A 23,273-nucleotide genomic window follows, 5' to 3' on the forward strand; every position below is an offset into this window, starting at 1 on the left:
TAGTAACATAGTTAGTAAGGCCGAAAAAAGACATTTGTCCATCCAGTTCAGCCTATATTCCTATATTCCATCATAATAAATCCCCAGATCTACATCCTTCTACAGAACCTAATAATTGTATGATACAATATTGTTCTGCTCCAGGAAGACATCCAGGCCTCTCTTGAACCCCTCGACTAAGTTCGCCATCACCACCTCCTCAGGCAAGCAATTCCAGATTCTCACTGCCCTAACAGTAAAGAATCCTCTTCTATGTTGGTGGAAAAACCTTCTCTCCTCCAGACGCAAAGAATGCCCCCTTGTGCCCGTCACCTACCTTGGTATAAACAGATCCTCAGCGAGATATTTGTATTGTCCCCTTATATACTTATACATGGTTATTAGATCGCCCCTCAGTCGTCTTTTTTCTAGACTAAATAATCCTAATTTCGCTAATCTATCTGGGTATTGTAGTTCTCCCATCCCCTTTATTAACTTTGTTGCCCTCCTTTGTACTCTCTCTAGTTCTATTATATCCTTCCTGAGCACCGGGGCCCAAAACTGGACACAGTACTCCATGTGCGGTCTAACTAGGGATTTGTACAGAGGCAGTATAATGCTCTCATCATGTGTATCCAGACCTCTTTTAATGCACCCCATGATCCTGTTTGCCTTGGCAGCTGCTGCCTGGCACTGGCTGCTCCAGGTAAGTTTATCATTAACTAGGATCCCCAAGTCCTTCTCCCTGTCAGATTTACCCAGTGGTTTCCCGTTCAGTGTGTAATGGTGATATTGATTCCTTCTTCCCATGTGTATAACCTTACATTTATCATTGTTAAACCTCATCTGCCACCTTTCAGCCCAAGTTTCCAACTTATCCAGATCCATCTGTAGCAGAATACTATCTTCTCTTGTATTAACTGCTTTACATAGTTTTGTATCATCTGCAAATATCAATATTTTACTGTGTAAACCTTCTACCAGATCATTAATGAATATGTTGAAGAGAACAGGTCCCAATACCGACCCCTGCGGTACCCCACTGGTCACAGCGACCCAGTTAGAGACTATACCATTTATAACCACCCTCTGCTTTCTATCACTAAGCCAGTTACTAACCCATTTACACACATTTTCCCCCAGACCAAGCATTCTCATTTTGTGTACCAACCTCTTGTGCGGCACGGTATCAAACGCTTTGGAAAAATCGAGATATACCACGTCCAATGACTCACCGTGGTCCAGCCTATAGCTTACCTCTTCATAAAAACTGATTAGATTGGTTTGACATGAGCGATTTCTCATAAACCCATGCTGATATGGAGTTAAACAGTTATTCTCATTGAGATAATCCAGAATAACATCCTTCAGAAACCCTTCAAATGTTTTACCAACAGTAGAGGTTAGACTTACTGGCCTATAATTTCCAGGTTCACTTTTAGAGCCCTTTTTGAATATTGGCACCACATTTGCTATGCGCCAGTCCTGCGGAACAGACCCCGTCGCTATAGAGTCCCTAAAAATAAGAAATAATGGTTTATCTATTACATTACTTAGTTCTCTTAGTACTCGTGGGTGTATGCCATCCGGACCCGGAGATTTATCTATTTTAATCTTATTTAGCCGGATTCGCACCTCTTCTTGGGTTAGATTGGTGACCCTTAACCCCTTAAGCCCCGAGGGTGGTTTGCACGTTAATGACCAGGCCAATTTTTACAATTCTGACCACTGTCCCTTTATGAGGTTATAACTCTGGAACGCTTCAACGGATCTTGGCGATTCTGACATTGTTTTCTCGTGACATATTGTACTTCATGTTAGTGGTAAAATTTCTTCGATATAACTTGCGTTTATTTGTGAAAAAAACGAATATTTGGCGAAAATTTTGAAAATTTCGCAATTTTCCAACTTTGAATTTTTATGCCCTTAAATCACAGACATATGTCACACAAAATACTTAATAAATAACATTTCCCACATGTCTACTTTACATCAGCACAATTTTGGAACCAAAATTTTTTTTTGTGACGGAGTTATAAGGGTTAAAAGTTGACCAGCAATTTCTCATTTTTACAACACCATTTTTTTTTAGGGACCACATCTCATTTGAAGTCATTTTGCGGGGTCTATATGATAGAAAATACACAAGTGTGACACCATTCTAAAAACTGCACCCCTCAAGGTACTCAAAACCACTTTCAAGAAGTTTATTAACCCTTCAGGTGTTTCACAGGAATTTTTGGAATGTTTAAATAAAAATGAACATTTAACTTTTTTTCACACAAAATTTATTTCAGCTCCAATTTGTTTTATTTTACCAAGGGTAACAGGAGAAAATAGACCCCAAAAGTTGTTGTACAATTTGTCCTGAGTACGCTGATACCCCATATGTGGGGGTAAACCACAGTTTGGGCGCATGGCAGAGCTTGGAAGCAAAGGAGCGCCATTTGACTTTTCAATGCAAAATTGACTGGAATTGAGATGGGACGCCATGTTGCATTTGGAGAGCCCCTGATGTGCCTAAACATTGAAACCCCTAATAAGTGACACCATTTTGGAAAGTAGACCCCCTAAGGAACTTATCTAGATGTGTGGTGAGCACTTTGACCCAACAAGTGCTTTACAGAAGTTTATAATGCAGAGCCGTAAAAATAAAAAATCATATTTTTTCACAAAAATGATCTTTTCACCCCCAATTTTTTATTTTCCCAAGGGTGAGAGAATAAATTGGACCCCAAAAATTGTTGTGCAATTTGTCCTGAGTACGCTGATACCCCATATGTGGGTGTAAACCATTGTTTGGGCGCAGGGCAGAGCTCGGAAGGGAAGGAGCGCCATTTGACTTTTCAATGCAAAATTGACTGGAATTGAGATGGGACGCCATGTTGCATTTAGAGAGCCCTTGATGTGCCTAAACATTGAAACCCCTAACAAGTGACACCATTTTGGAAAGTAGACCCCCTAAGGAACTTATCTAGATGTGTGGTGAGCACTTTGACCCAACAAGTGCTTCACAGAAGTTTATAATGCAGAGCCGTAAAAATAAAAAATCATATTTTTTCACAAAAATGATCTTTTCACCCCCATTTTTTTATTTCCCCAAGGGTAAGAGAAGAAATTAGACCACAAAAGTTGTTGTGCAATTTGTCCTGAGTACGACGATACCCCATATGTGGGTGTAAACCATTGTTTGGGCGCATAGCAGAGCTCAGAAGGGAAGAAGCGCTATTTTACTTTTCAATGCAAAATTGACTGGAATTAAGATGGGATGCCATGTTGCGTTTGGAGAGCCCCTGATGTGCCTAAACATTAAACCCCCCCACAAGTGACACCATTTTGGAAAGTAGACCCCCTAAGCAACTTATCTAGATGTGTTTTGAGAGCTTTGAACCCCCAAGTGTTTCACTACAGTTTATAACGCAGAGCCGTGAAAATAATTTTTTTTTTTTTTTTCACAAAAATGAAATTTAGCCCCCAGTTTTGTATTTTCACAAGGGTATCAGGATAAATTGGACCCTAAAAGTTGTTGTCCAATTTGTCCTGAGTACGCTGATACCCCCTATGTGGGGGGGAACCACTGTTTGGGCGCATGACAGAGCTCAGAAGGGAAGGAGCGCCATTTGGAATGCAGACTTAAATGGATTGGTCTGCAGGCGTCACGTTGCATTTGCAGAGCCCCTGATGTACCCAAACAGTACAAACCCCCCACAAGTGACCCCATATTGGAAACTAGACCCCCCAAGGAACTTATCTAGATGTGTTGTGAGAACTTTGAACCCCCAAGTGTTTCATTACAGTTTATAACGCAGAGCCGTGAAAATAAAAATTATTTTTTTTTTTTCACAAAAATGATTTTTTAGCCCCCAGTTTTGTATTTTCACAAGGGTATCAGGATAAATTGGACCCTAAAAGTTGTTGTACAATTTGTCCTGAGTACGCTGATACCCCCTATGTGGGGGGGAACCACTGTTTGGGCGCATGACAGAGCTCGGAAGGGAAGGAGCGCCATTTGGAATGCAGACTTAAATGGATTGGTCTGCAGGCGTCACGTTGCATTTGCAGAGCCCCTGATGTACCCAAATAGTACAAACCCCCCACAAGTGACCCCATATTGGAAACTAGACCTCCCAAGGAACTTATCTAGATGTGTTGTGAGAACTTTGAACCCCCAAGTGTTTCACTACAGTTTACAACGCAGAGCCGTGAAAATAAAACATTTTTTTTCCCACAAAAATGATTTTTAGCCCCCCAAATTTTTATTTTCCCAAGGATAACAAGAGAACTTGGACCCCAGAAGTTGTTGTTCAATTTGTCCCTAGTACGCTGATACCCCATATGTTGGGGTAAACCCCTTTTTGGACGCACGGGAGAGCTCGGAAGGGAAGGAGCACTGTTTTACTTTTTCAACGCAGAATTGGCTGGAATTGAGATTGGACGCCATGTCGCGTTTGGAGAGTCCCTGATGTGCCTGAACAGTGGAAACTCCCCAATTCTACCTGAAACCCTACCCCTAACCTCACCCCTAACCGTTTACTGAACATTTTCTGACAGTCATAAGTGCCACGTATATAAGTGCCACGTATATAAGTGCCACGTATGTAAGTGCCACGTATGTAAGTGCCACGTATGTAAGTGCCACGTATGTAAGTGCCACGTATGTAAGTGCCACGTATGTAAGTGCCACGTATATAAGTGCCACGTATATAAGTGCCACGTATTTAAGTGCCACGTATTTAAGTGCCACGTATTTAAGTGCCACGTATTTAAGTGCCACGTATTTAAGTGCCACGTATTTAAGTGCCACGTATTTAAGTGCCACGTATTTAAGTGCCACGTATTTAAGTGCCACGTATTTAAGTGCCACGTATTTAAGTGCCACGATATTTCAGTGCCACGTATTTCAGTGCCACGTATTTCAGTGCCACGTATTTCAGGCACTGAAAAATACGTGGCACGTAAATACGTGGCACGTAAATACGTGGCACGTAAATACGTGGCACTTAAATACGTGGCACTTAAATACGTGGCACTTATATACGTGGCCACTGAAATATCGTGGCACTTATATACGTATATACGTATATAAACGTATATTTCAGTGCCACGTATTTCAGTGCCACGTATTTCAGGTTAGGGGTAGGGTTAGGGTTTTTTGTTTTTTTCTTGTTTTCTTGTGTTTTTCTATAAAAACGCATGCGTTTTACCGCGTTTACATGCATTTTTTCACACATGCGGTTTTTTTAAAAAACGCATGCAGATAAAAACGCAAGTGTGAAACCAGACTAAAAGACGCTTTTTATAGCAAAAAAGTTTTTGCGTCTCCACATTTTGAGACCTATAATTTTTCCACATTTTGGTCCACAGAGTCATGTGAGGTCTTGTTTTTTGCGGGACAAGTTGACGTTTTTATTGGTAACATTTTCGGACACGTGACCATTTTTTATCACTTTTTATTCCGATTTTTGTGAGGCAGAATAACCAAAAACCAGCTATTCATGAATTTCTTTTGGGAGAGGCGTTTATACCGTTCTGCGCTTGGTAAAATTGATAAAGCAGTTTTATTCGTCGGGTCAGTACGATTACAGCGATACCTCATTTATATCATTTTTTTATGTTTTGACGCTTTTATACGATAAAAACTATTTTATAGAAAAAATAATTATTTTGGTATCGCTTTATTCTCAGGACTATAACTTTTTTATTTTTTTGCTGATGATGCTGTATGGCGGCTCGTTTTTTGCGGGACAAGATGACGTTTTCAGCGGTACCATGGTTATTTATATCCGTCTTTTTGATCGCGTGTTATTCCACTTTTTGTTCGGCGGTATGGTAATAAAGCGTTGTTTTTTGCCTCGTTTTTTTTTTTTTTTTCTTACGGTGTTTACTGAAGGGGTTAACTAGTGGGCCAGTTTTATAGGTTGGGTCGTTACGGACGCGGCAATACTAAATATGTGTACTTTTATTGTTTTTGTTTGTTTTTTTTAGATAAAGAAATGTATTTATGGGAATAATATTTTTTTTTTTTATTATTATTTATTTAGGAATTTTTTTTTTTTTTTTTTACACATGTGGAAATTTTTTTTTTTACTTTTTTACTTTGTCCCAGGGGGGGACATTACAGATCGCTGATCTCACAGTGTGCACAGCACTCTGTGAGATCTCCGATCTCACTTACAGCCGTGCAGGCTGCAGCTTTCATCTGCAGCCTGCTCCGACCCGGAAGTGCTCCCTGCAGGACCCGGATACAGCCCCTCGGCCATTTTGGATCCGGGGCCTGCAGGGAGAAGACGTTCGGTACGAGGTGAGTACATCACCTTGTACCGATCGTCTCAGGGAAGCCCGCAGGGAGCCCCCTCCCTGCGCGATGCTTCCCTGTACCGCCGGTACACCGCGATCATGTTTGATCGCGGTGTGCCGGGGGTTAATGTGCCGGGGGCGGTCCGTGACCGCTCCTGGCACATAGTGCCGGATGTCAGCTGCGATATGCAGCCGACACCCGGCCGCGATCGGCCGCGCTCCCCCCGTGAGCGCGGCCGATCGCGTATGACGTACTATACCGTCACCGGGAATTAAGGCCCACCCCACCTCGACGGTATAGTACGTCATACGGGATTAAGGGGTTAATATAGGGTTTTCATTGTTTCTTGGGATTTCACCTAGCATTTCATTTTCCACCACAATAGTCTTTTTCTATAGGCCAAAGAGACTTTTAGGGCCCCCTAGGCTCCAGGGCCTGGGTACGATTGCAACCCCTGCACCTATTGTAGTTACGCCCCAGATGGTTTGTACATAGACCGCAATACCTGATCCGGCAGGAGTATGAGAAACCTGATGGCTGCACCCACCCCAGGGACCTGGACAACTATATTTAATTTATCTAGAATTTCAAAAAAGCTGCACATACCTCTTTATGAAATCAGAGGGATATGGAGATATTAAGCCCCTATAAAAGTCTATAAGTGGCATTACAAGATCACACAACTTAGAGGCTGAGGTTATGAAGCCGTTATATGGTTGTGTGCAGTCACCTTGATACTTGGCATCACTCTCTCTGCGAGTCTGAGCATTTGAATGCCAGATAGAAGAACTTGATGTTCTCGCGTCCAACAATAAGAAGGTATGTCTGCTCTGGGTACAATGTAATTATTATCCAGCTTACTTCCATTCTGTATGGGCATCAACTCATCCATTGCAAGGTCAAATTCACCTTTAATAAACTACAGCTCTGGCAAAAATTAAGAGGCCACCACATCAAAACCTTTTCATGGGCAGCCCAATCTCCAGACCTGAACCCCATTGAAAACCTCTGGAATGTGATCAGGAGGATGATGGATAGTCACAAGCCATCAAACAAAGAAGAACTGCTTACATTTTTGTACCAGAAGCAGTGTGAAAGACTGGTGGAGAGCATGCCAAGACGCATGAAAGCTGTGATTAAAAATCATGGTTATTCCACAAAATATTGATTTCTGAACTCTTCCTGAGTTAAAACATTAGTATTGTTGTTTCTAAATGATTATGAACTTGTTTTCTTTGCATTACTTGAGGTCTGAAACAACTGGTTTTTTTTTTACTTTGACCATTTTTCATTGTCAGAAAAAAAAAAAAAATTTATTACTTGGAAATTCGGATACATGTTGTCAGAAGTTTATAGACTAAAAGAACAATTTACATTTTACTCAAAAATATACCTATAAAGAGAAAAATCAGACAAACTGAACATTTTGCAGTGGTCTCTTAATTTTTGCCAGAGCTGTATATGGAACGTCTTTAACTAAAAAAATGATAACAGAAGATATTGCAGGGCGGTAACGTTTGTATTGATTCTGACTGTTTGCTCAATGCCTACGTACATTGCACCAGCTAGAAATGAAATGAGACCTTTGAGCCCATGGCTCCTTTGACTCAGGTGTTATAAATAGACATTAGTAAAGTAATACCTCTGTAAGCACCAAATCATTTTATGACATTGATGAGGGACAGCAGGGTGTCCTACTGAACGTCATCTGAACATACAGATATGATATTATACCATAAGGCATATTTACTAATATTGGCACATCGATGTGGTGGTGTACGCCATATACGCCAACTGCCTACAATTCCTTACTATAAAAAAGTGGACTCCTGCAAGTCACAGTAAAGGCGTCATACACAAGGCTTTGTCATGGGGCTTCAAGAATGGATTTCCTGTTGTATACACTTCACACACGCTTGAGACATTGCACACCAACAAGAGACTACAGATTAAACTACGACTTAGCTTATATGACTGATGATACCGGTTATGGGCACTGGATTCTGTGATGGGACGTTGATCCAGGGAACTAATCTTATGCCGTATGGGGAATAGGTAAGGAATTATTCCTCTAGTTTGTAGCAATTAGCATCTGACTCATTTTGTCTTCTTCTGGATCAACTTATTTAGGTATGGGTTAAACTCGATGGATTTCGGTACCTCCAACCTTAAAAACTGTGACACTATGATATTAAGAGATACCCTCCCAAATTGAGCGATGATAGATGAAGTAGACAACATTTTATCTCCAAGCGACCCTATGAACTCAATTAAAGAAATGTTAAACCTACTAGAAAGATTTGCTAAAGTTTCATATTACAAAATTGAAGCACCACTCCAGATGTTTTCTTCTTTCACCACTGGAGTGGCTCTTTAAATGTAAGCCCCCTGCCCAGTTACCGATGCCGCTCCGGTCCCGCAGCGCCATTTTGTGACAGCAGCTTCTGACTGGCCGGAAGTCAGAAGTTACATCACAAGCTCTCATTGCAAGTCTATGAGAGCCAGAACGAGGCCAGAATGAGGCTCTCATAGACTTGTATTGAAAAGTGACCTCCGACACGCTCCAGCAGAAACCTGAGTGTGCCGACAGGTGACTTTTCACCAGAGATGGACTGAAGTGGCGCTGGAAAATAATGAAGGGGAGTATTGGATGGGGCTAGGGACGTACATTTAAGCCACCACTCTGGAAAACGCTGGAGTCATGCTTTAAGGATATAGAATTTTAAAGCACAGTGGAGCAACTATTTTCTACTGATACGGAGTTAACCAAAATTTGCATTTTGCATGTAGCCTGTAAATCACTTTATTTGGAAAGTACTTTATCTTACTCTCTCCCCCAAAATAAATCAGAAATTGATAGACTTTAACTTTAAACAGTTTTGGACACCAAATACCCAGAGCACTGGATCATAAGTATGGTCCAGTGGAACCAGGTAGAGTCCAATTATAGCAGCTGTAGTACGGACACTAATATGTCACCCATAGAAATGGGCCCTGATGGCTGTTCACGTGGTCGCAATGGGGTTTGAGAGGAGCTTTTGGTTTGCTTTCATGTTATAACCTCCGGTGGAAGCGGCCAACTGAGACGCTGTAATGGATAACTGACCCAAACTTTCCTGCTATAGATTTTGGTATAGGAAGTCCATAGTTTTAAGCAATTGTAATCCACTTGCTCATATAAACACGTTCAAGAAAATGCTGATGTAGACTGGTATCATCAGTGAGAAGCAGTTTATGAACTGTACACACCTTCTGTACGTCTGTATCAGATCAAATCACCAGGGAACATTAGCCACCACAATCCATAGTGACGTTCATCATGTCACTAATCATTTGTGAATCCTAATTCTTCCGCTGTAGATGGACATCCTACGGACTGTTTCTCCAATACACCCACATCTCACCATGTTTATACTGAGCCTCAGATTACTCTTCACACTTACAAGTCTTCGTTATGAAAAAGATCAGCCTCATTCTATTAATGGGGATGATAAATGGGAAAGGTCACATCACGTTACGCTCTCAGTCAGAAATTCCATACGGGGGTTCTGCCTAAATAGCTAAAAAGTGAATTGAGACCCGTCTCCAACATATCCATTCACTTAAAAGGGAAGCGGTCACCAGTTTTATATTGTCTGAACAAGTACCATCACCGTTATCAGCGCCTGTGCTGCCTTCCACAAACCTGTGTATTATATCCTGACTCCCCCTATATAACCCCCAAAATACGTTTTCAATTGCTCTGGCGCTGTGTGTAAATCTGGACGGTCCGTTGGGTATCACTGCAGTGGAGTCTGTCCATCTGCAGATCCTAAAACATAACTGCCCGTGGTAGGGCAGAACAAAGTGCGCCGGCAGAGCTTCGACGTAGGCGCGAGATTTCGTTGCTCTATGTGAATGACCCAGGATGCGTCATCCACATCAAAGCTGGAGGACGGCATTCAGCAACAGAGCGGAGGGACCGACGCCGCAGCAATGACGTCCATCGGGCTGTACCCTCCGGATTTACATACAGCGCGGTAGCCATTCAAAAGGAATTTTAGGGGGTCGACAGGGGGGAGTCAGGAAATATAGAAGATTGCGGAATGCTGCACCGGCGCTGATAATGGTGGTGTTAATTGTTCAGACACTAAAAAATGGGGTCGGGACCCTAAAATATGAAACTTAGGACTCTGAACTCCTTTCCAGTGGTGTACGCCTTTGCTGTTGCGGTAGACTATAGGATTGGGGTTGAAAGTTTCATATTTTAGCCTCTGTTTACCTCATTGATATGCCAGGGGAACCATTTTTTCGATACTTAGACTGAACTCCGCCAATGGAATGATCAATGGAGAGCAGAATGTGATGTGAGCCCTCCCTAATAATCAGAATTAATAATACACAGGTATAATATATAATACATATAATGCTAGGTTTGCAGATCTTCTTACAGGCTCCTGTGTGCAGTCTTTCATTCTGGGACATAATCGGGCAGTGTTGGACAGAGCTCACTTATTCTGCTTTGTAGTCACAGCCAACAATATGCATGCAGCCTTAAACAGCCATGCCTGTCTTCCTCTCTACATTATATCGGTGACTTTTAGGAAATGGGACATTTGGAGCACAGTTGCATGCCAGGATGTGACTTGAATACATATACCAGTGTCTGTACAATAAATCCCATTCATAGGAAAAAATAACAATAAATGTATCAGGAAAGTATAGGTGGAAGATAAGACTCCAAGTCATGAAGTACAGGAGACCTCATGCCTGATCTATGTAGAGCAGCTGGTTACAAACAAGATTATGCTGTAAGTAACCAATGGGCGGCTTCATCCTCCATTCTAACTCTTCATATAAATTGTTTCACCCCCCAGGGCAACTGTCTGGGAAGTCCACAAAATCTTATCCTTACTCAGCGGTGCTAAACTCAATTAAATCCACTTTTAGGACTTAGGGCAGCTCAGACTACTGCACATGATGTATTACAGCCTATAGCACTGAATCTTGGACTGACAGCTGATCTTAGTGACCACAAAGGAGGATGCAGCTGTTTGTGTTCCCATGCATTTGTTTTATCCACACGTAGGGGACATCACTATATAAAACAAGTCATGTGGTCACCAATATCTGCTGTAAGAAACTAGTAATGTGTGTTAGAGCTCATACAGATGACAGTATTTTCGGTCCAACAAAACAGTGAATCGTACTTGGTCCTATGTTAGTCTACGGGGCCGTGCACTTGTCCGATTTTTCCTTGGACAGAATTGGAAAAATATTGCAGCATGCACGATTTGAATTCGATATTCACTCGGCCATGATAGTCAATGAGTCCGTGGAAAACATCGGACTGCACTCAGATGACATCAAAGTGCGGTTCAATTTCACGGATTGACAGAATGTCAATCGTCCACGTCCAAGAAAATTGGATCGCACTCTGATCTGAACAAACTCTGTGACCCTAGCCTTAGAAGAATGAATTGATTCTCCCTCGCAGCCCCGCCAAAAAGTGGTCCAACGAGTGAACTGTAACAATGTAGTGATCATTCATAAATTTCCACAACTAAGGATTATAAGATTCAAGTTTTATCTGACACATTTCACTAGATTGCAGCTTGTTACATCCATCATTGACTCTACATGATGTTCTGTATGTTTATAGTGAGAGCGAAGCAAACTCCATAAAATAACACACAATATCAATACCTAGAAGATAACAGGTATTCAACATCATACAGAACTTACAGCCCAGTATACATGAATGCTCCATGATTACAGAAGCAGTCACAGGGTAAACCATTGTACCAAGTCGCATCTATTCTGATACATTACTGTTTCCATGTTTGTAAATACAAAGTGTCAGTGTGGGCAGCCACTACTCACATAATGCTTGGAGGGATTCCTCCTCTTCTGCACATCCTGGACACACACATCCACCACCCCATAAGACATCATGTTGGGGAGAGGGTGCACAGATAGCTGAAGGCTGGAGCTCTCTAGGAATATGACATTATTGCTGGGAGCTGCTGAGAACCAGAAGCATGGCCAGGAAGCTCACACACTGTGCTGGCTTATGGTGCCATGTGCTGCTGCTGCCTGATTCAGCCAAGGAGCAGGGCAGAGGAGCTGCTGGCAGGAGCTGGCTAGTGTGCCATGTGCTGCACAGGGTGATACCAGCAGCAGGGGATTCTCAGCTGTCCTTGTGTCTCCCAGCACTGCTCCTCAGCTCAGCCCCTGCTCTCTGCTCCCCGCCCCCAGCCTTTCATATGTGTGACCCTCCTCCACTCCTCCTGCTGTATGGAGAGAGCTGCTGCTGAGCCTTCCTGTGCAGTCACAAGTGGGGGACACTGTCATTGCATTAGGAGGTCTAATCTATCATCACAGCGAATGCACTGAAACATAGGAATAGAATTCTGCAGGAAACACAATCAAAGGAATCAAAAATGGAGGGAATTTCTATCCATAGCTAATAAAAATGCAAGTTCACTAATATAATATGATTCTTACATTCTGTTCTCATAGCCTTGGTATCATTGGTAGCGATTGTAGGGCTTGGACTTCAAGCTCCTTGCACTTGGCCTTCAGAAATCACCAGTAAGATACATAGAACGACAAGATCCTTAAAACGTACGAGTGTGATCAGATGGATTTCAGTTGGATCTGTCATCAGATTTTACAATACAAGCTGATATTAAATTGCTTTCTTAGACCAGATGGCACTGGCACATTGACTTTGAGAAACCATAAAAAACGAAAGCAGAAGACATATATATATATTTTTATATATATATATATATATATATATATATATATATATATATATATATATATATATATATATATACACTACAGACCAAAAGTTTGGACACACCTTCTCTTTTAAAGATTTTTCTGTATTTTCATGACTATGAAAATTGTACACTCACACTGAAGGCATCAAAACTATGAATTAACACATGTGGAATTATATACTTAACAAAAAAGTGTGAAACAGCTGAAATTATGTCTAATATTCTAGGTTCTTCAAAGTAGCCACCTTTTGCTTTGATGACTGCTTTGCACACTCTTGACATTCTCTTGATGAGCTTCAAGAGGTAGTCACCAGGAATGGTTTTCACTTCACAGGTGTGCCCTGTCAGGTTTAATAAGTGGGATTTCTTGCCTTGTAAATGGGGTTGGGACCATCAGTTGTGTTGTGCAGAAGTCTGGTGGATACACAGCTGATAGTCCTACTGAATAGACTGTTAGAATTTGTATTATGGCAAGAAAAAAGCAGCTAAGTAAAGAAAAACGAGTTGCCATCATTACTTTAAGAAATGAAGGTCAGTCAGTCCGAAAAATTGGGCAAACTTTGAAAGTGTCCCCAAGTGCAGTGGCAAAAACCATCAAGCGCTAGAAAGTAACTGGCTCACATGAGGACCGCCCCAGGAAAGGAAGACCAAGAGTCACCTCTGCTTCTGAGGATAAGTTTATCCGAGTCACCAGCCTCAGAAATCGCAGGTTAACAGCAGCTCAGATTAGAAACCAGGTCAATGCCACACAGAGTTCTAGCAGCAGACACATCTCTACAACAACTGTTAAGAGGAGACTTTGTGCAGCAGGCCTTCATGGTAAAATAACTGCTAGGAAACCACTGCTAAGGACAGGCAACAAGCAGAAGAGACTTGTTTGGGCTAAAGAACACAAGGAATGGACATTAGACCAGTGGAAATCTGTGCTTTGGTCTGATGAGTCCAAATTTGAGATCTTAAGTTCCAACCACCGTGTCTTTGTGCGACGCAGAAAAGGTGAACGGATGGACTCTACATTCCTGGTTCCCACCGTGAAGCATGGAGGAGGAGGTGTGATGGTGTGGGGGTGCTTTGCTGGTGACACTGTTGGGGATTTATTCAAAATTAAAGGCATACTGAACCAGCATGGCTACCACAGCATCTTGCAGCGGCATGCTATTCCATCCAGCTTGCGTTTAGTTGGACCATCATTTATTTTTCAACAGGACAATGACCCCCAAACACACCTCCAGGCTGTGTAAGGGCTATTTGACTAAGAAGGAGAGTGATGGGGTGCTACACCAGATGACCTGGCCTCCACAGTCACCAGACCTGAACTCAATCGAGATGGTTTGGGGTGAGCTGGACCGCAGAGTGAAGGCAAAAGGGCCAACAAGTGCTAAGCATCTCTGGGAACTCCTTCAAGATTGTTGGAAGACCATTCCGGGTGACTACCTCTTGAAGCTCATTAAGAGAATGCCAAGAGTGTGCAAAGCAGTCATCAAAGCAAAAGGTGGCTACTTTGAAGAACCTAGAATATAAGACATCATTTCAGTTGTTTCACTCTTTTTTGTTAAGTATATAATTCCACATGTGTTAATTCATAGTTTTGATGCCTTCAGTGTGAATGTACAATTTTCATAGTCATGAAAATACAGAAAAATCTTGAAATGAGAAAGTGTGTCCAAACTTTTGGTCTGTACTGTATATATATATATATATATATATATATATATATATATATATATATATATATATATATATACTATATTTAAGCTATAGAGCATAGGACAATGAATGAACACCTGAAAAAACTCTATTTAAAGGTGAATAACGGATCAAAACAAGTTTTTATTTCAAGACATAATAAGAAACAACAAAACTCTTGAAGTACGTTAAAAAATATGTATCAACAGGTGAGAACAACACATATGAGGGAAATAGGTGGCAAAGCCTGGACACAGTGAAATAAAAGGTAATATAAAATGAATATACAAGTGTATTAGAGATAATAATGAACATTAAATAATGTGTAGGATGTCCCATAATGTTTTAACTATTCAATATAAACAAAGTGCTACAGATAATAGAAGATATTAACTGTCAACAGAACACCCCTATTGCATCAATATGTGTAAAAAACTGCTATACTGCTATATATAATCCTAAGTAAACAAACATTGAAGCATAATGCAATTATAGGTGAGTTCTGCATGTTCAGTATGCACTTTCATATACATGTAACATGAACAGCAATAACATCCATTACCAGAAAAGAAGCCGAGGTCCAGGCGTCCACCACACCTGACGCACGTTTCACAATGAAATGCTTCGCCCAGGGGTGAGAATCCATGTCAGGCCGGAGACACACTGGTGCGAGATACGGCCGAGTCTCGCTGGTTAAAAGCAAGCTGTGGCACCTGCACTCCGGAGCGGAGCGTGCAGCTGCATAGCAATGGCCTCAGAATGACTATATCACTGGAACTGGACTCAGAAAATGTTAATTTTAATATTATGATTATATAGCCACTGTGACATTGAATTTCAGAATAAGTACATTGGCCTCATAAGATTTATGAGATTATTTAAATGGGATCTGTCACCAGTTTTTTGTTATATGTTCTGAAAACAGCATGACATAAAGTCAGAAAGCCTGATTCAATGGATGTATCACTTACTGGGCTGCTTAGTGTAGTTGTCATACAATAGCTGTTTTGTCTTATGTAAATGTAAAAAATCCTAAAGGTATAAACTGGGATATAAACTGGTGTGCACGCTGCGTGTAAGCGCATGTTCACACTTGGCCACTGAACAAAAAAAATAAAGACAGAAACATAATGATTAAATGCCCTGCAGTAAATAAATAAATAAATAAATAACATATTTCACTTATAAGACATATCACGGAGTTTCTAATATTCGCCTGTTCTATTGATGTTTTTACATTTTGTTGAAATGATAGCCACCATTCAATAGCGTATCTCCGCATGTGTTGTGGGTGGCTGATGACAGTTTTTCAGTGGGGCTCTTAGAAGTCATATCTGCACCAATACAAATGTATCTTTTATCGAATTATTATACTCAAACCATCATTATTTTTATAGCCCTGGTATATTTCATTCTGCAGTATATAGATAGCAATCACTCACATTAGGGCGCTTTTACATATGAAAGCAAATTCGTTGTAAAAATTGTAAATAAATCATTGATAGCAAGTTTAACCCCTTCACGAGCTTGCCCTTTTCCGTTTTTGCGTTCTCGTTTTTCGCTCCCCTCCTTCCCAGAGCCATAACTTTTTTATTTTTCCGTCAATATGGCCATGTGAGGGCTTGTTTTTTGCGGGACAAGTTGCAATTTTCAACTACATCATTGAATTTAGCATGTCTTGTACTAGAAAACGGGAAAAAAATTCCAAGTGCGGTGAAATTGCAAAAAAGTGCAATCCCACACTTGTTTATTGTTTGGCTTTTTTGCTAGGTTCACTAAATGATAAAACTGACCTGCCATTATGATTCTCCAGGTCAGTACAAGTTCATAGACACCAAACATAACTAGGTTACGTTTTATCTAAGTGGTAAAAAAAAAATCCAAACTTTGCTAAAAAAAAATTTTTTTTTGCCATTTTCCGATACTCGTAGCGTCTCCAATTTTCGTGATCTGGGGTCGGGTGAGGGCTTATTTTTTGCGTGCCGAACTGGCGATTTTAATGATACCATTTTGGTGCAGATACGTTCTTTTGATCGCCCGTTATTACATTTTTATGCAATGTTGCGGCGACCAAAAAAACGTAATTCTGGCATTTCTAATTTTTTTCTCGCTATGCCGTTTAGTGATCAGGTTAATGCTTTTTTTTATTAATAGATCGGGCGATTCTGAAAGCGGCAATACCAACTATGTGTAGGTTTGATTTTTCTTTTTTACTGTTTTATTTTGGATGGGGCGAAAGGGGGGTGATTTAAACTTTTATATTTTTTTATTTTTTTTCATATTTTTTAAAACATTTTTTTTTACTTTTGCCATGCTTCAATAGCCTCCATGGGAGGCTAGAAGCTGGCACCACTCGATCGGCTCTGCTAAATAGCAGCGATCATCAGATCGCTGCTATGCAGCTAAAATGCAGGCTTGCTATGAGCGCCGACCACAGAGGGGCGCTCACAGCAGGCCGGCATCAGTAACCATAGAGGTCTCAAGGACCCGATCATGTAACGGGGTCGGCGATGCGCTCATTTCCGGCCGCGTGGCCGGGAGCGCCGGTTAAGTGCCACTGTCAGTGTTTGACAGCGGCATTTAACTGGTTAATAGCGGCGGGTGAATCGCGATTTCACCTGCGACTATTGCGGGCACATGTCGGCTGTTCAAAACAGCTGACATGTCCCGGCTTTGAGGTGGGAGCCCACATCAAAGCAGGGGACCCGACCTCCGCTGTAATAGTACGGCGGAGGTCGGGAAGGGGTTAAAATGTATGTATTTGTAATTTTATGTTTAGTTAATTTAAAGCATGTGCTTTATCGTGTGCTCATATTTACTCATTTGTTTCCTCCAATTTCGTCTGATTAACAAGCATTAACATTTACTTAAAGTAACCTGTCATCAGGATTGTGCTCAGTAAACTACAGACACTATCAGGTTGGTGCTGTTATACTGATTAAAATGATGCCTGGACTGGATGAAATCCATCTTGTGGTTGTTGTTTAATCTTTGTTTTAAGTTTTTAGTTAATGAGATTCTCGTGCTTCGGGGCGGTCTGTGGGCGCAGCTTTATTTGGTGCTCTCTGGCCTCATCTTCATTATTGTGGCTTAAATGACAGGTTCCTCAAAGAAGGACAGAAGAACATGCTTTCTCCTGTGATACATGTAACAACAGTGATCTCAGCAGCTAATGTGCAGAGTGGAGCCGACCTGAGTGTGATTACAAACACATCCAACATTCACCTTACAGCAGTCAGTATGGAGGCACTGAGTGTGGTTACAAACACTTCTGCAGCTGCAGATCTCTTCTCACAGCACTGTCCCTGCCACCACACTGACTGCTGTGAGATAAAAGCTGGAGATTTTAAAATTCACCTCTGCTATCAGCAACTACTATGACCGTTTCTATAAAATGTGGTTTTATTTGATGTTCTTTAAAACCTCCAAGGAATATCTATCCCTCATTGGGGAAAGCTGAGCCCATGGATCTAAGGTACCTTCTTCTAAATCTGCAATTCTTTATAGTCAGATTCAGCTCTGCTGGACTATACACATTAGCTGCAGGGAACAGGGCTCTCCATGATTACATCTCACAGAAGAAAGCATGTTCTTCTGACCTGAATGTTCTTTTTTCCTTTTCCTCTGTATGATGTCTCCTGCTTATTATTGGTCAATAGCTTGCAAGGGAAAAGGTACAAGCCCCCAGAGAAAGATTTCTGATAATGCCCCATTGGATTAATCATAAATTATAACCTCAACTTTTATGAGCTAATATATCTGCAACAAAGGTGAAAAATTAAAAAGACATTTTATTCAGCATTTCACCCAGTATTTCATGATATCGCCAGTTTAACAAGCTCAAACTGGTGAAAGGTCCACTTTAACGTTCATCTACTATGAACCAAAGATAGACAAAAATTTGCCTTAGCTCATGAATGTTTTCGTTCTCTAGTTCACCAAGTATTTCAATAGTCTGAGTTGGCACCTTGACGCACTTTGGCGTATTTAGATTTTGCTTTGGTCTAAACCACCAGGATTCTTAGAGATTTTTCAATTTTCTCCTAAAACAAAAGTACCTTACAGCAGGTGTAATTTTTTACGGGAAACCCCAGGTTTTGTCACTTACGTAGTCTCTAATAGCAACTTCTGAGAACTTACAGATGTTATTTTCATGACATGGAACGAGAATTGATAACCACAAGGAGATAGTAGAAATCTGAGGTCAGGGCTGGCAGAGTTCACGTAACACAATGAGACAGATGCTGGTCAGGGCTGTTGAGGGTTCAAAGACAGAGAAAGGAAACGATCTTGGTCAAACATAAAATATCAAGTAAATACGTTCAGAAAACAATAGGAATTATGAAACCTTGTTAAGATGGCAATACATCTTACATAGCTGCACTCCATACACATGCATACTGAAGCCATTGTCAGACTCTTCTGGCAGCAGCTTACTTTGTCTGAGCTCAGAGGATTGGACGTAATGAAATCCAACAGACCTGATCCTTCTCACTCCAGGCCTCTGCCATCAGGTAAGATTTGACATTTTCAGCTACTGTTTCTCTGATCCGTATGGCCAAACTTACTCAAACAAGCTTCTGCATTTGTGAGGAAGTTCTGATAATTAGAATTATTCAGCTAAAGGCTAGGTTCGCACAGTCAGTATTTGGTCAGTATTTTACCTCAGTTAATTGTAAGTGAAGACCAGGAGAGGAACAATCAGAGGAAAAGTATAATAGAAACACGTCACTACCTCTGTATTTATAACCCACTCAAGGCTTTGGCTTACACATACTGAGGTAAAATACTGACAAAAATGCTGTCATGTGAACACAGGCATAATGTCACAGGCTTACCGCAACAGAAAGGAGCCAGGATACCGCAGCGTCTGATTTTTCCTACTCCTGCACTGATTAGAAGTACTTCACCTTCATATTAAATGGTGTAAATTTCTTTTAGCAGTGCAGGGGTTAATCTCAGTTGACATCTCCTGGAGCTAAGGCTCTCAGCTGTGTACTGTCAGCCACTCCCATCTCCTAGATAAACTGGGTCCTGGCTAGCGCTCATTGTCAGAGCTAGCTTATGCTGCATGTCTGGAGGTTGTTCGTGGTTTTTACTGGAGAAAGGCGTTTTGGTGGATTTATCTGTGACTGTTGCTAGGTTTTGAGTGTGTGATAGTTCCCTTTCTTCTCCCAATTTGGGTTAACATCATCCTTCACTCCCCAGGGCATTCCTCTGTTATATGTGTGTACATTTGTATGTTTGATATTTTTCGTTACCCCTGTTCATATTACCTTGTTAGTGTGGTTGGTGTATTACGGTACACTACTACTCCCCTCTTCCCTGGGTGGGGGAAGGGTACAGACTGAGGGGGGATTCAGAAGCTAAGGCAAGGTATGTGGCACCAGCGTCTTCACCATGAGAAGTAATCCTGGGAACAGTTTGAGCTAGGGCACACCTAGCGTTAAGGACAGCGAAGGAGTCGTGACACATAATCTGAACGCCAATATGCATTTGACTATCCCTTTAAGAACTGGAATTTAATCTGACAATGCACAATCATTTTAGTCAACCAATAAGACATTGTAATTTTTTGGACCCCCAATATGTTTCAAATTTTCATTTCATAGTCACCAATAGTTGACTGTGTAGGGGGGGGGGGTGGGAGGCGGTTACACACCTGATCACGTCTAGCATGATATTATGCATTACTCATTTGGTGTTATCGAAAATTTCTGGTTGCTTTGAACAATGACTAATATCAAAGAAAATGTATATGGCTGTTCAATGCTTGTTAACCAGCTGTAATTGGAGAAAAAAATAAGTAAATATGAGCACTTGATGAAGCAATTGCCATAAGTTAGCAAAAAAAAAAATTACACAAACATGTATTTTAAAACTTCAATTATTTTTTTACAATTTTTTAAAACGATTAATTTTTTTTGTAAAAAGAGCCTAATGTGATTGATTGCTTTCCATGTACAGACCTGTGGAATATGCTATAGCATTTTTATTGGTGGAGGTCTGAGCTCTGAGACCCAGGAGATTTTTCTTTGGGGGCGTGTATTTATTTCCTTGACCAATCGCATGCAGGAGGGGGGAAAGTACACACCCCCAAAGAAGAATCTCTAGTAATGACCTATTGGGTTTATCATCAATTATAACCCAAAGCTTATCAGCTAATATCTCTGTAATGGAGAGGAGAAATTAGGAAATAAAAAAAAAACATTTTTTACTCAGCTCAGCACCCACTATTTCATGATGTGGCCAGTTTAACGTGCTCAAACTGGTGAAAGGTCCTCTGTAAAGTAAAACCTCCCACAAGTGTTTGCGCTGCCTCACAGGAGGTGAATCTCAAGTAATAAATGTCACCTGGAGTTTACGCTGTCAGCACTTCTTTTTTTTTTTCCCATCCAATCTTTAGGCTAAAGCTGGATGTGCCCTATCACGAGTGTGGTATGTAGGGCGTTGTTTTTGGAAGGTGCCATGTGATGAACTGCTATTTTTTATACCCCTGTGGGATAGAAGAAAAATCATTCCTACTAATGGAGGTCCTACCATTAACAGTAGTGCACGTTCCATGGTTTACAATATGTAATAATGATTTAAAGAATAAAACTATGACTCAAGGCAACTCACCTCCAAGTTTCCTGCTGCTAAACAGCTTTTCCCTACATAGATATGTTTTGCCATGTTTTGCTGTTAATACCATCTTTTATACCGGTAGAGATGTATGGAATTACAGGTTATGGGTGATAAATGCCACTTTTCTGCAGATATATATTTTCTTTTGCAGGGGAGATTGCAATATGTCAATGCTGTCTGTGGGGCTGCAGCTTATAATTGAAATAAATATTAGCCAGAGGGTTTCTCATACATAAAGTGCTGGCCAAAGTGTGCCCTGTACCACAGAGAAGGAAAAGACCCCTCTGCAATAACAATATATAGGTCACTTGACGTCCAGTAGCTCATTATAATGCACCATTCCGCCTACCTTGGAGGTGTAAATGGGCCCTCTTACCTATTGGGCCCTTGGGCGGATTCACAGGTTGCATCGATGATGTGTCTGCCCCTGCCCTATACACTGCCAGAAATAGTGCCTCATATGGCGCCAACCTCACTGTCCCCTCATTCGGAAACTGACGCAGTGTGTCCTCATACCATGACACATATTTACCATATAAATTAACCAGTTGGCAGCTTTGGCCAGATCTTTGGTTCAGCAAATTAGTTATTTTGATTAATTTTATAGTAGATCCTCAGACTATTCTGCTGTAAGGACAGTATAATATTAGGCAGAGTCACGCTCTTATTAGCCCAGAGCAGTATGTCTCAAACTCAAGTCCTCACGGACCCCCAACAGATCAGGTTCTCAGGATTTCCTTAGAATTGCATAAGTGGTAGAAGGACCATCAAAGCATCAGGAATTCTCTCACATGTGTGACACTGTTGAAATCCTGAAAACATGACCTGTGGGGGGCCGTGAGGACTGGAGCTTGGGAAACACTGGCCTAGAAGCACAACATATATTGTGTCATTTGACAAGTAGAAGCAATCAGATAACATACAGGGCACATAGTTATTAGGCTAGGTGCAGACGACTGTAGATTTTCTCATCCGAGAGAATCGGGTCGATTATGCAAATGACAATCCGATCAGTGTTTGATCAGAGTGTGACTCAATTTTTATGGATGAGGAGAAGATGGAGACTTCATTGCAAGGGGACGATCATTGCCATGGTGAGAGCTCAGTGCATAGTCTAACAAGCTTGTGTCAGTGCAGCACTGACAGTTTACAAAGCTTTGCAATGCTTTGTAACAGCAATCAGAGCTGTGAAAATCCCATAGAGGGACTAAGTAAAAAAGTAAACTACAATTGCAAAAATATATATTTAAAAAAATGTACTAAATAATAATAAAAATATATATATTGTACCCATAAATAAATAACACAAAAAGTACAAAAAACTGTCCCACTAGTCAACCCTTTCAGTGAATACCATAAAACAATAAATGATAAATGAGGCAAAAACTATGCTTTTTCATTATACCACCTAGCAAAAAGTAGAAAAAAAACGCTATCAGTATAACAAATGTAAATAAGAATGGTATAGCTGAAAACGTTATCTTGTCTAGCATAAATCATAACAGAAAGCAATCAAAAAATGTCATGTGCCAGAAAATGGTACCAATAAAAACAGCAACTCTTCCCGTAAAAAAACAAGCCGTTACATGACTGTCGGCAGTAATATAGAAAAATTATAGCTCTCAAAAGACGGCGAAGCAAAAACTAGTTTTTGCCAAAAAAAGCGTCTTTTAATGTGTGACACCAACTAAACATAAAGAAATATAAATCTGGTATCATTGTAAATGCACCGACCCGAAGAATAAAGTCATTTAATTGCTTATAACGTACTAGGAACGGTGTAAAAAATAAATAAAATCAATTCTTGACCTGCTGTTGATTTATTAATTCTGCCTCCCAAAGATTGCAGTAAGGCTTGGCTCACAGTTATCCTGCCCTCTGCGCTGAGCACTTACATCGGTGTTTCCGTGTAA

General features: G+C 40.9%; 1 protein-coding gene across 3 annotated transcripts in view; it reads right to left on the reverse strand.

Moving 5' to 3' along the window:
• SH3PXD2A (SH3 and PX domains 2A) overlaps positions 1-12,491 on the reverse strand; it is a 337,450-nt gene extending 324,959 nt beyond the window's left edge. For 2 of the 3 annotated variants that reach the window (XM_077258687.1, XM_077258686.1), the window contains exon 1: positions 12,140-12,336. In XM_077258687.1, the coding sequence (XP_077114802.1) occupies positions 12,140-12,211 (72 nt within the window). In that variant the 5' untranslated portion in view covers positions 12,212-12,336. Of the gene's footprint in view, positions 1-12,139 lie in introns of all 3 variants that reach the window. The other variant, XM_077258689.1, reaches the window with a different exon arrangement.
• Between the last annotated feature and the right edge of the window lie 10,782 nt (positions 12,492-23,273).

The sequence above is a fragment of the Ranitomeya variabilis genome, chromosome 4, assembly GCF_051348905.1.
Source record: "Ranitomeya variabilis isolate aRanVar5 chromosome 4, aRanVar5.hap1, whole genome shotgun sequence".
In the NCBI taxonomy this organism is placed as follows: domain Eukaryota; kingdom Metazoa; phylum Chordata; class Amphibia; order Anura; family Dendrobatidae; genus Ranitomeya; species Ranitomeya variabilis.